The sequence below is a fragment of the Leptinotarsa decemlineata genome, unplaced genomic scaffold, assembly GCF_025532065.1.
Source record: "Leptinotarsa decemlineata unplaced genomic scaffold, Ldec_3_MD MMD2_P_RNA_scaffold_9, whole genome shotgun sequence".
NCBI lineage: Eukaryota > Metazoa > Arthropoda > Insecta > Coleoptera > Chrysomelidae > Leptinotarsa > Leptinotarsa decemlineata.
The window spans coordinates 42,277-56,537 of NW_027412536.1; the positions used below are offsets into that span (position 1 = coordinate 42,277).

The 14,261-nt window shown below is 39.5% G+C and overlaps 2 protein-coding genes and 1 long non-coding RNA gene across 8 annotated transcripts in view; 2 read left to right on the top strand and 1 right to left on the bottom strand.

The window, feature by feature from the left end:
* The window catches only part of Rbp6 (RNA-binding protein 6), a 1,483,108-nt gene that overhangs the window by 42,144 nt on the left and 1,426,703 nt on the right, over positions 1-14,261 (bottom strand). For all 6 annotated transcript variants that reach the window (XM_074170375.1, XM_074170376.1, XM_074170377.1 and 3 more), the window contains one exon: positions 13,528-13,610. In XM_074170375.1, coding sequence (XP_074026476.1) covers positions 13,528-13,610 — 83 coding nt within the window. The remainder of the gene's footprint in view (positions 1-13,527; positions 13,611-14,261) is intronic.
* LOC141480436 (uncharacterized) lies at positions 11-1,891 on the top strand. The gene is made up of 2 exons (XR_012464339.1): positions 11-368; positions 595-1,891. It is a non-coding gene; the product is annotated as an uncharacterized lncRNA (long non-coding RNA).
* On the top strand, positions 7,890-12,828 carry LOC141480434 (uncharacterized). Its single transcript, XM_074170382.1, has one exon. The coding sequence runs from the start codon at positions 8,477-8,479 to the stop codon at positions 9,047-9,049; it is 573 nt and encodes a 190-aa protein (XP_074026483.1). The 5' UTR covers positions 7,890-8,476; the 3' UTR covers positions 9,050-12,828.

Here is a 14,261-nt window from a genome sequence, read left to right on the forward strand (position 1 = left end):
ATTAGCCCACTATCTAGTGACAAAGAGTAAAACATTGGATTTGTTCAATAAATCAATAATAATGATTTTTTACATGCCAAAGCATCTCGCGGAAGATAGCCGAATCATCAATCAATCAAATCTACAACACTTATATTTTCACAGAACGCAATTTCAAGTTCGCGTCAGTAAGTAAAATAAAATACGCATGACCGAATTCGATACTTCTCGAAGGAACTGAGGGCACGCTCTCTTCTGTTTTGACAATGGTCGGAGCAACATTGATTGATGAATTGATCGCTTGAATTGATAACGTTGTTTGAATATATCGATCTAATCTTCCTTTTTCCGTTTTTGATAAAGTGTTCATCGTTTGAAGTGAATAACAGGTACGTGAGAGAAGTGTTCCTAGAAATATTTATCTTAATTTTGGGTTATCAAAAAAAATGGCGATATGCATGGTTTCATACAATCCATATCTTGATTTATTTTTGTAATCCTTTAGTATTTGAGTGGATATATCTTCCGTTCACGAGTGTCTTGAGATCATTTATCGTGAGGGACAAATCTATTTAGCGTTCACAATTTCGCAAAGTGAAATTTTCTAATTTTTAGGAATTTGACTGCGTCTCTATTTTCACAGTATTTGGCTGTATAACGGATGAAATTCCAATAGGATGGCAAATTAATTCGTTCGGAGTAGAAGCTGAAGGTTGTTTCTGCTTGGAAAATATACATATAGGAAACGCAGCAAGTCACATGGATTCCTGTACATTAAGGCTGGAGATGATTCCGGGTAAGTATTGAAGCACACGTTTCTTCCAAATTTTAAATCAATAATTGTGTGTCGGATCTCACCCGGAGTCACTTTTGAGCCGTCAGATCCAGTGACAAATTTTCTCAAAAGTTGGAATTTCTTATCTTCACTATAAATTGTGAAAATTTAACTTATCTTATCTTAACTGTACCCCAAGTTTCCCTGTATTATCTTTACCTTTAAAAATTATTCGAATAAGTTGAATGAAATACCTTGAACTCAAGACTCATCCACTTGGAACTTGGATTGCTTTGATTTTCTCTTTCTTGGAACGCACTGTCACGTTAACTGATGTTCTGATTCTATGAACAAAAATGTTCTTTGTTTGAATATTCTTTGAATTTAATTTACTTGCATTTGTAATATTTTGTATATATAACCTATTTCAAATATATGTATATATATATATATATATATATATATATATATATATATATATATATATATATATTTATACATATACATTCAGTGATGAACCTTAATTGCTAAAATATAATTGTGAAACTGTTTTTCAAGATCTTTGATGTTAGATTTCATGTATATAAATTTTCTTCTCTGTACTCGATATATTGTACTCAATCAATTGTATATTCGCTGAGAGACTCTAGTTACGATAGACATCCAAGGTTCAAGTGTAGTGTACATCTACCTGATTCGTTAGTTCATATCGGTTCATATCGTTTCCATGATACCACTACCATGGTGAGCCACGCCTGACCTGCTGACCTCCAAGGTATAGTTACCAAGGGATACAAGGGTGAATATAGAAGCCCTGCTGAGACCTACTACCAGTCTACCAGTTTTCAAATCCATGTCCAGTTTCCAAGGGATACAAGGGTGAACATAGTAGCCCTACTGAGATCTCCAACCAGTAGCTGGTCTTCGAGGTCCACGCTCCGTTCCCAGAAAGGTACAACATATTGAACGCTGAACACAAGACATATTGAACGCTGAATACAAGACAACATACACCGAACCGGGTGCTGTCTACTATTGTAAAAACTAACAGGTACCTCTGTAAATATTGCATTGTATTTATGTACAATTCATTGTTTTGATTGCATATTTATTTTATTATATTTCATATACATTTGATTGATGTTTTATTGTTTTGCGAATAATAGAAGGAAAGTATCGTTATATATGTTTTGCAAATTTATCGTTATACATATTTCAAAGGAAGTTTGAATTTTTATCCTTTTTTCTTAAAAACAAAAATTCTGGCGTCCAGCCAAAATTCAATTTCAAGAACCTTGCTTGACACCAAAATAAAAAAATCTGAAACTGGCAAGTCAGTCCAAAGAACACCACTCCAATCTCCACTGCACTAGCCTAGCAAATCTGCAGTAATTATTACGTTACAATATATTGCTATGAATTATGATGATGAAATTGTGATTTAAAAAAAAAATTCCGACAACTGCGGTGGCAGATTGGTCAAACCACCAACACTGACATAAAAACTTGGCAAGTTGACTTGGGTGTCACACCAATAGGTGTTCCACTTATGTTTCGCTTGCGTTTACGCAGCTATCTTTATCAAATACTTTCTTGGTTTTTCTCATTTTGTCTTCAATCGAGGACCGCCTGCCCGGTACTGACGATGCCCAATAGACTGAAACAGCTGTATACCGGTGGCTCTTAAATTGAAATCAATATGGGAATGATCAAAGAGTACTAATCTATTTATCTTTTGATTTTCATGGAATTATTTTCCAGCTGCTTGACTGCATTAACCTTTCTCGATTTTATATATATATATATATATATATATATATATATATATATATATATATATATATATAAAATCAAAAATAAAACAATTAGTGGACACAACACTCGATAAAATCTCTCTTTGTATTTGTATCCTGGACCCGGATGTCACGCAGGTAGCTATAGCTGCCTACATGCCATGTTAGATGTAACCTGGGAATTCTAGGTCTTCTAACTGGAACCACAAATGTGCGGTTGGCTCCTGTTGTTGACTCCGTGCATATGTGTTGTCTCCTGCTTTCGGCAAACAAGTGTTGCCCATCTTTACACTTGGCTGTACCGCGCTGATGAGGCCAATAGCCAGAAACACGTGTCCGCGTGTCCCACAAATCCTAAATCAAATGAATGTCAGTTTATCATCATAGTGAATCTTTCTTGGAACTCGCCCAAAACGTCGATATTCAAAAGATCCGTAATTTCGTGTAAACTATCTTCGATACGTTGAAAATACGTTGATTAGGTTGTCGTCGTTCAGGATACAATTTCTGATACATTGCCAGATATTTGGTAGCACATCTCAAACATTTCGAATTAACAAAAAGCATATCCACTTTTTCGTCATTGGAAAAACTCATGTTTTTCCTTAAAATCGCTCACCAATTCGGATAACTGCTTTACTTTGTATTTGACAATTATTTAACATTCACTTCATGTATTTCATTGCTTACTTCAAAAAAAGAAACTATCACTTATCATGTTTGTCCTGAATGTCATCTTTTTTGATACAGTATTTTACACGCTTTATATTAGCTTCACCTGTATGTATGTTTGTTTGTGACTTGCCTTTTTATTTCATATTTGACAGAATTATCGATATTATTGATTGATATATTCGCGGGCAGATGGCGCTGTACGTAACCTCCTTGAATGCGGGTTGACTGTCCTTGTTCATCTTTCACTGCCTGAACCACTGTACATGCTGTTTTCGGCGAGTGCTTTGGCTTGGGATGTGGGGGTTGAGCAAACCGGCCATCGGATGCCTGTTTCCACGTATCCCCGCTGGATACAGGAATGACACAATCACTTGTGATTCTGTTATCCCCTAACTGAATGGCATCCCAACAATGGCTCAATCCTAAGGTGTGTGTATCCGTGCCGAGAGGATAGCCTATCAGCTGTCTCTACGGAACCTTCGAGATACCAGGCGCCCTCTCGTCGTAGCATCGCCTTATCACGGTAATGCGGGGCTCTGCCGTGATTAACCTTCTTTCCCTAGCTACTCGTGGGACCTTTATGGACAGAGTAAACCTAAAATATTATTTCTGACGTTAAGTCTATATAGGAGATGGATGTCGAGCTTACGACTCCAACTGACCTCTCTGTAAACTTAGATCAGCAGCAATTCTGTAGAGGAGATGGATGTCGAGTTTACGACTCCAATTGATCTTCCTGTAAAACTTAATCCATGAGCGAGTCTACAGAGGAGATGGATGTCGATTACGACTCCAACTGATCTCCCTGTGAATTTAGTTCGGGAGCGAGTCTACAGAGGAGAGGGATGTCGAGTTTACGACTCCAACTGACCTACCTCCCTGTAAATTTAATTCAGGAGCGAGTCTCCAGAGGAGATGGATGTCGAGTTTACGACTCCAACTGACCTCCCTGTAAATTTATTTCAGGAGCAAGAGCTGCGGCGTACGCAGAATCTGTCTCAGGTGGGGGAACTAACCCCCCATGAGCAGGTTAGCAAACGTTTGCGCTCAAGTGAGGTTTCACCAAAACCAGAGGCGAAAAAGCCCGGCACGGCTGAATCTAAGGCATCGTCAGGTGTAGCTGACATGCAAAAACCCTCATATGGGAAGGTTGTCGTGGGTATCAAGGTGGGAATCTTGCAACTTGCCAACCTCATTAACAGAGCATATACTTTGTGTCTGCCCCGCTGGGGACCGAATCAGGTCTTCAGAGTTCGTACTCTCACCATCTGACCTGAAATACCACTCACCATATAGACTAATCGGCTTCGTTAAGAAGCTGGGTTTGTTTGGCCGAGTGAGAATAGGTGTGAGCCACAATAAACCCTTGCGGGTTGCGGTGGAGGGTCGAATAGACCCCCTCCTTTGGTACTTCGCATCACCTTTCAGGCCCCCTTGTCACGTGATTTTAATTAAAAAAGTGTATAGTTATGAGATTCGAACCTGGATCGTCCGCGTAGTAGACATTGTCCTTAGCCTCTATACCAATGTAAGATATTGAAAGTAACTGCGAACGCTATTTATAGCGTTAGTTTTATCGGGACCGAAATTGACTCATTCATTATACTTGACAGCATTTTTTTTTATTTCTGTAGACTGTAATCATGATTATCATGTTGAAGACAGGAAAATATACTTAGATTTGGTAAATAATTAATATTTCATGTAAAGATGTGTATGTGTGTGTAACAGCGAGAGATGCGAGAGAGGAGAACAAGATCTGAAACAGCATTTAGAACATGGGAGAAACAGCCATGTGTACATTCCCACAGATTCAAACTGAAATTGTTGATTTATGCGACTTGGCTGTAGAGAATGGAATTATACAGGTTGCAAAAAAAGCTTATATTTTATCAGTTCGAACTTCCATTGTCAAATATGATATAAATTGATTTGAAATCCCTGAAAGAATCAGTAAAAGAAATCGAAAAGATTATCTGAAAAAACAATTTAATTAAGCAAAAAACTTAAATTATAATGAAATAGCATACAAGCAATAACCAAAAAAATAAATTGAGCTATCAATACGAGCTGAAAAAAAATATTAACAAGAAATGAAAATTAAAAATATTAAATCAAAAAATTCCAAACCAAGTTACTTCACGACGTTTCGATTGTTAGTATCCACAATCGTCTTCGGGTGATAACTGGACTTAGTGCTTCGAGATGTGACTATTTATAGGTCATTCGACTGCTTTCACCTATCCTCAATTTTCTGTCCGCTCCATTGGTTTTTAGCGGGAGCTGACCGTTTGACGGGAGTTGGTCGTGTTCCGCTTGATTAGAGATTTCCATATGTTACGTATCTCTAAGCTAGCTTGGGTACATGCGTTTTTGTGATAAACATTTACCAGCTATTAATTTGATGTCGCTACATCCCACTTATTTCAGAAGTGGTGTATTCCAGGGCCATTCTCTCAGTCCTCTTCTCTTCTGCATCTCACTATTGCTAGTATTGCGCTCAGAAATTCTCGAAGGTACTGTTGCACCCCGAAAACTGGAGGCACACTTGTTTCATATGGATGACCTTAAACTTTATCTCTCTGGAGAGGAGGATCTCCATCAGTCCTTGAGGGTGATGGAAAAGTACACGCATGTTATCGGTATGAAATGATGAAAAATGTGCAATAGTCCATCTCGAAGAGGATGCGGAGACTACGTAGAGGATGTGAAGCTTGCAGATGGAAGCATCCTATACCATCTGGATGCCGGAGAGACGCATATTAACCTCGGGGTGGAACAACGTGAGGTAACAGCAGTGAAGAACTCCGACAGATACGATCATCGGAACTGTCGGGAAATAATAAAGTTGCTGCAATAAATATGCTTGCTATTCCAATCTTTCTCTACTTATTTGGAGTCGTGACGTGGACTCGAGATGACCTGTATGAACTCGACGTAAAGATCCGAAAAATGATGCACCTCCATAGCAGTTTGCATCCCAAATCGTCCGTTTGAGTACTGGATGGAGCCTGTAAAGTCATCAGGAGTTCGGATTCCTTTCTTTGCATTATCCGCGACCAAGGTAGAGCAGGAATTGGCGCATTTCTCTTTAGGGTAGCTACCCGAGCAGCTGGTGAACTCGGTTTAGTTTTCGACACTGAAATTGTACGACAAGTTTTTTTTGTGAAAAACCTCGTAGATTGATTGTCGAGTATTGAAGTTATTTCTGATTTTCATACAATTTTCAATTACTACCTCCACTGCTCATGTGAACTCATATGTTAAAAACAACGATCAAAACAATATAATATAGAATTTTCTTTTGTCTGCCCTCCATATAAGTAATTCTGGCTACGTCCTTGTCAGAATAGACATATTTATTATCCGGACGAAACTTATAGCTGCCTTCGTGGTGATTTTGATAGTTTTCTTGTAAACACAAGATCTATTAAGTGAAACCACAAATGTGCGGCTGGCTCCTGTTGGTGGCTCCGTGCATTTGTATTTATTTCTTCTGGTAACCAAGTGTTGCCCATCCTTACACTTGGCTGCACCATACTGATGATGGGCCAAAAGCCCGAAACACGTGTCTATGGTTTGCCACTTCCTTGAGTGCTATGTCCGATTAAAAAACTCCTTCATCTATATCAAGACACTCGATAACCTTCGTATTCATATTATTTCCTGGACCCGGATGTCACGCAGGTAGCTATAGCTGCCTCCGTGGTGATTTTGATAGTTTTCTTGTAAACACAAGATCTATTAAGTGAAACCACAAATGTGCGGCTGGCTCCTGTTGGTGGCTCCGTGTATTTGTATTTATTTCTTCTGGTAACCAAGTGTTGCCCATCGTTACACTTGGCTGCACCATACTGATGATGGGCCAAAAGCCCGAAACACGTGTCTATGGTTTGCCACTTCCTTGAGTGCTATGTCCGATTAAAAAACTCCTTTATCTATATCAAGACACTCGATAAACTTCGTATTCATATTATTTCCTGGACCCGGATGTCATGCAGGTAGCTATAGCTGCCTCCGTGGTGATTTTGATAGTTTTCTTGTAAACACAAGATCTATTAAGTGAAACCACAAATGTGCGGCTGGCTCCTGTTGGTGGCTCCGTGCATTTGTATTTATTTCTTCTGGTAACCAAGTGTTGCCCATCCTTTCACTTGGCTGCACCATACTGATGATGGGCCAAAAGCCCGAAACACGTGTCTATGGTTAGCCACTTCCTTGAGTGCTATGTCTGATTGAAAAACTCCTTTATCTCTATCAAGACACTCGATAACCTTCGTATTCATATTATTTCCTGGACCCGGATGTCACGCAGGTAGCTATAGCTGCCTCCGTGGTGATTTTGATAGTTTTCTTGTAAACACAAGACCTATCAAGTGAAACCACAAATATGCGGCTGGCTCCTGTTGGTGGCTCCGTGCATTTGTATTTATTTCTTCTGGTAACCAAGTGTTGCCCACCCTTACACTTGGCTGCACCATACTGATGATGGGCCAAAAGCCCAAAACACGTGTCTATGTTTGCCACTTCCTTGAGTGCTATGTCCGATTAAAAAACTCCTTCATCTATATCAAGACACTCGATAACCTTCGTATATATATATATATATATATATATATATATATATATATATATATATATATATATATATAATCAGACTCTTCAAATCCGTGAAAAATGAAAATTCTCTTTATTTTCTGAACATACTCCGCGTTATAACGAATCTGAAGCCGGCCCTGACCGATATCTCAGCCAGCAAACACATGACTCACCGCGAACCGCCACGAAAAGTATAGATGAGTGCCGAAACGACTAGAGAAGTGGAGTTTTAAAATAAATTTGTGAGCACTGGGTGGACAATCTTTGTATTACGGTGAAATTGACTATAAAACTTTCGCGCAGAGAGACTGGTGATTCATTCTGTTTCGCGAAGTGGACTACGTAAACAAAAATTGATAGACCTTTCTCGCGAAAAATAGACTTGTGAAATTAAATAAATGTTTCGGACTCGATTAAAATAATTGGACATATTCTGTTTTGTGGAAAATAGACAGTAAGAGACAAAATGTGTTCAAGGAAAGTGCGTCTAGTGGACTGGAAAGTTGCTGAATTGAATCAAGAATTGAAGGAGAGAGCTAGATTGTTCTGGAAAGAAATAAGTACTCCAGAAGAGACTGTGGGATTACTTGATTGAATCAGGGGAAGATAATAAACATATTCATTCGAAGTTTCTGGGGGTGATTTGAGTTCAATAATGAGCAAACTCGATGGACTTCAACAAAATTCGGTAAGCCTTGAAGAGGAGCTTCTGGAAAATGCGAAAAGCTTGGAAGATACATTTCAAGAACATTTGAAAAGTTTGAAAAATCAATTTCTAGAGAATTCGAATAGCTTGAAGGAAGAACTCCTAGAGAATGCAGAAGGCTTGAAGAAAGAGCTTTGTAGTGTGGTGAGCCTACTCGAAGAAAGGATAGGAACCATCGAGACAGAGATAGATAAAATCAGAAAGGAAATGAACACAGAAGTAGAGGAAATCAAAGGCGGAGTTCAGGCAGAAATCAGTGAAATGAAGGAAACAATTAGCAAGTTGCAAAACCAAATCGATAATTTTGCCCACACCACAGAAAATGTTTCCGAAAACTCCATTCCGGAACTGAAAGATATCAAAGCCAGTTCTGAACCAGGAAAGCTCTTCATGAAGTCGCCCCAGTTCGACGGAAAAACTCCTTGTGCAAATTACCGCCGACAATTCAAAGCTGCGGCCAGAGCGAATAGATGGAATGCAGGAGAGAGGGCGGTATCATTAACACTGGCGTTGCGTGGATAAGCAACGAATATTTTAAAAACCCTTACGGCCCAAGAACAGGAAGACTATGACCAACTTATAAAACATCTTGAGCTACGGTATGGACAGGCACACCTAGAGCACGTTTACCATTCACAGCTGAAGAACCGCTGCCAGAAATCAGGAGAATCCCTACAGGAGTTTGAAGCCGACATAGCTCGATTGGTCCGTCTGGCATATCCTGCTACACCCGAAAATGTAATGGAGCGGTTAGCAGTTCAGGCATTCTAACAAATACGTGAATGGAAGAAGTCTTCTGTTGAGACCGGACCATGCAGCTCTCAAATGGCTTCTGCCGTTCAAAAATCCCGAGGGCCAAGTAGAGACTACAAGAATTTGACTTCAAAATAGAATATCGAGCTGGGACTAGCCATAAAATCGCAGATGCCCTGTCACGGAGACCATGCCCCGATGACTGCTCACATTGCCGACGAGCAGAAGAGAAGGAAGCAGTTATTTGTAGAACTAGAGCTGTGGACGACAACTGAGAGGATAATACGATCAAGGAAGACCAAGAGAAAGACCTAGATCTCGGTTTAGTCATCGGATGGAAGAAAAGTAATCGAAGACAATCTTGGCAGGACATAGCAGGTTATTCGCCAGCGGTTAAGTCCTACTGGGCACAATGGAACTTTCTTACTCTGGAAAACGGGGTTCTGAAGCGGGTGTAAGAGTCTGAAGACGGTGGAGAAGAAAGGCGCCAAACAGTGGTAACCAGGAGCAGACGACAGTAGGTGCTCAAAGAAATCCACGATGGAGTCACTGGAGGACATCTGGGAGTAATGAAGACCCTCCAGAAAGTGGGATAACGGTTTTACTGGGTTATTTGTCAAGCCGACGTCAGGGACTGGTGCAGAAAGTGTGCTGTATGCGCTGCCAGTAACGGATCTAGGATACGACCGAAGGCTCCATTGCGCCAGTATAACGTGGGTAGTCCTTTTGAGAGAATGGCCATCAATATCGCCAGCCCGTTCCCAGAGTCCGACCATGGGAACAAATACATCTTAGTAGCCATAGACTACTTCAGCAAGTGGGCAGAAGCCTATGCCCTGCCCAACCAGGAAGCCTTTACCGTCGCTGACGTCCTGGTAAAGGAATGGATATGTCGATTCGGTTTCCCATCGGAGCTGCAATCGGACCAGGGCAGAACTTTTGAGTCCAACCTGTTCCAAGAAATATGTAAACTGTAGGACATTCGAAAGACCAGAACCACAGCCTTACATCCACAGTTCGATGAAATGGTGGAACGAATGAATAAGACCATAAACCGCCACTTGTCCAAGGTAGTCTCTGACCATCAAAGCGACTGGGACCAATACCTCAACATGTTTCTGCTGTTTTATTGTTCGGAAGTGCACGAGTCAACCGGCCTAACCCCTGCCAGTATTATAATGGGCAGAGAGCTGCGGCTTTCTTGCGACCTGAAATTTGAGACGCCAGAACAAGACACTGCGGAGAAGACTATGTCAGCAAGCTTCGGCAGAGAATGGACGACATTCATGAATGAGTCCGTCTGAACATCCGGAATGCCAGCGGTAGGATGAAGAAGGTCTATGCCATCAAGGCGAATGCTGGAGGATTCGAAACCGGTGACCTAGTTTGGCTGTACAATCCTAAGCGTCGCCGTGGTTTGTCACCGAAGTTGCGGAACTCGTGGGAGGGTCAGTAAAAAATCATGAAAAAGATTAATGACCTCGTCTACCGAATCCATAAGCCACATCGAGGAAAGCCTAGGGTCGCCCATTTTAATAGATTGGCTCCTTATGCCATAAATCACGACCAAGTTCGCGCCCTCAGACCACTAGAGGATGAAATGACGTTCCAAAAATTCATGTCGTCATGTCTCATGTCCTCATGTCGAACGGACAGAAGGTCGTACATGGGGTAACTCAAGAAGAGCCACGAGACCTTTTCAAGGTTCCAGTTGATTACGCACTAGCTCACTGCGTGGCAGAGGATCTCCAAATCTCCAAGGTTATTGCTGTGGTATTCAACAAGAAATTCGGTCAGCTCCAAACATTACGAGAACAGAATCCTGAAGTCTGAGGAGAAACGTCTTCTACTTGGCGACCAAAAAGCATTCTCGAGACAAACCGTCCTATGAAGATATCTCGAGGAGTCTACTAGACTCGACCAGACACGATGCTCGACCAGAATCTCGTGGACTTGGCAATCCCGAAATTAGCTTCTGGGCTCGATAGGCTGGACTGGAGAATTGTGAGAACCATGTGCGGTAACCATCTTCCACGACCGAGCATGAAGACTGTAAAGTGTTACTTCCATCGAACTTCACAGTGCAGATATGGGGAGTCCTGCAGGTATCGACACACGCCAATAATGACATTTCGGGGCAAAACGTCTTCAAGAAGAGGGAAATGTAACGAATCTGAAGCTGGCTCTGACCGATATCTCAGCCAGCAAACACATGACACACCGCAAACCGCCACGAAACGTATAGATGAGTGCCGAAACGACTAGAGAGATCTGGAGTGATCGTAACCGATATAAAAGCCGGCTTCACGTCTCAAGATGGCAAGCAGTCTGTATTCAGATAGCAAATCGTGTATTTAAATGAGAAATTCGATCAGTGAAGATAAATTGAGCGTTAGTTGCTAAGTGTGGAATATGAATTAGTTGTGATAGTGAAATATTGTTAAAAATAAATTTAGACAGTTAATTCTTTAATTCGTTACAGTATCTATATGCCTATTATTGAATTGAAATATTGAAAAAGGTTGTTTTTCAGGTCCATTATTTTCAATTAAATTATTTTCAGTGACACATCCGACACCGCTGGCAGTTTGGATAATCTAAATTTTTCAGAGAATGACATGAAATGGCAATTCAGAGGTGAACATATGATAGATAATAAATCATTATCAGCAGTGATAATATCCGAGTTGAGTGAGCTGTGACACCATATTATTATACTAGGGTTTAATGGGAATCAGAAGGGCAGGGGGTGGAGATTAACGGGTTGGAATACAGTTTCACGCTAACTCACTTTAAATTGGAGTGCACTGGTCATATAAAATATCCTGGAATTCAGTTCTGTAGTCTCGTTTAATTGAATCCGTGGGAAGTTTATCGTCTGGGATTATGTATCCCAGGGCGGTAAATATTGGGACACTATAATTCTATTATAATCTGGATGGGATAGGGGTGATACCTTGGCATGCTCATAGATCGACTCAGTAACTGAACAACACAATATAATCATCAACATCAATTTCTTGTCATATAACTTCGTTTTGAATAGGACAGGAAAAGAGAAATTATATTTTCAATTTTTTAGCTCAACTCCAAAACTATAACAATATGGTTCTGTTTAATGAGTTTATCAAATATTTCAATCAAGTATATACTGATTTTCATTGAGTTAAACATTGGCTATTCAATGGTGTAATAGAATTTGAAAATGTAAACCCAATATTTTATCAAGAATTTGAAATTATTAGAAAATTTCACATACGGATATGGTCTTGACCATCTCCAATATTATAACTTGAATCCTGGAAGTTATTACAAAGTAACGTTTGGACAATTTCATTTAGTACACTGAAAAAATTGTACATTCTGAATTTGATGAGGTGTTGGCATGTTTATCTCTAGATCAAGGTCATTTTTTTGAATGTCACTCCTTACTTTCAAGTGAGATTTTCTGATATGTGTTATGTTATGTTTAAAATATGTTTTTTCCGTCAACCAGCTATCGCACCCCTACGAACGACAACCCTTAGAAGTCGAAACTTGTGCGAGCTAAGGACTAATGAGGTCTTACCTTTTAACGTGTGATTCCTAACACGGGTTAGATGATACCAAGTGAAAATCGAGCGTTCAGCCGGCGGCTTGAACCATCGACTCACACATCGGCCGATTGACTGAGTGAACAAAGCACCTACGTCAACTGCCCGGCTACCGACCGACCGACCGATTATCATGGTCTTAGCAAAATCTAATCAATTCTAAGAATTTCGATCATTCAAATTTCAGGAATTAAATTGTTCAAAACGATACTTCAAAATGGCCAAAATCGAATGGAACTTGTAGTACCAAACGTTTCGTCTGCTACAGCGGCATACATCATCAGCGTTGACTGCAAGGACGAAGATTATATCTCTCAGTCTCAGCAAAACTAATTTGCCGAAAAATGAACTTCGTCTTCGCAACGACTGACTCTCGAACTTTCGATGTAAAGACATGATCTTCGTCTACTCCATCAACGCATATACTACCGATGAAGGCCTATGTTCTCTCATAACACGTGAAAATCTCCCGAAATCGACGACATCAAAATATTTAACAAATTCAAAAGATCTACTCTGTTCAGTAAGTCAGATTCATTTTCATAAAAAATAATTGATTTCTTCATTGTTGTATAATAAATATTCATAGAATTTTGAGTCTGCACTGGACTTTGAAATTTAATCAAATGTTTATCAAACTTATAGGTCACTCACCATTTTATTATTAATCTCGTGGAAGTGGATTTCGCAAACTTTATCTACAACGTCTTCGCTTTGAAATGTAACGAATCCAAAACCTGAAACAATAAAAGAATTTCAATATCGCTACTTCGGTATGAAATGGCTCATTAATATAAAAATATTTCCTTTCAGAATGAAAGGAACTGAAACAATCATTTTGACAAATAATAAAAGCAATCTAACATAGATCCGTGATGGACAGCGAAATGATTACAGGACTATCATTCAAGAGAATTTTCAATCAAACTTTGGTAATTTTATATTGGAAATGAAAATGCTGATTAATTGAGATTTCTGAACAAAGCTGGATAATGAAGTTGTATCATGCAATTGGAATGCCAATCACAAAGTATGCACTTAAACCGAAGAATTCTATGATCATATGAAACCTTATCTAGAGACATAATTGATGCTTATGGTTATATATTCCTTTCCATAAATGAGAGCGAGCTGAAGTTCAACTTCTAGAACGAGTCAAAATGAAATTCCACCAACTGAACAGGTACATTCCAAAATATCTTCTAGAGGAACTTGATATCTAACCCCATTTAATGAATAGTACAATTTTAAATTTAATTTTTTTTTAAGTTTTATTTAATTTTTTCACATTTAAATCAGTCGAAAACATTTCGTTTTGGAATTTTATTATTTTGTTGGTTGGTTTGGCTTCATATAGAGTTGATTTGGGAGGATGGAAGTAATAACAT

What these genes read in the sequence shown, in the direction of transcription:
- LOC141480434 (XM_074170382.1), top strand. Translation starts at nt 8,477, where the DNA reads ATGAGCAAACTCGATGGACTTCAACAAAATTCGGTAAGCCTTGAAGAG.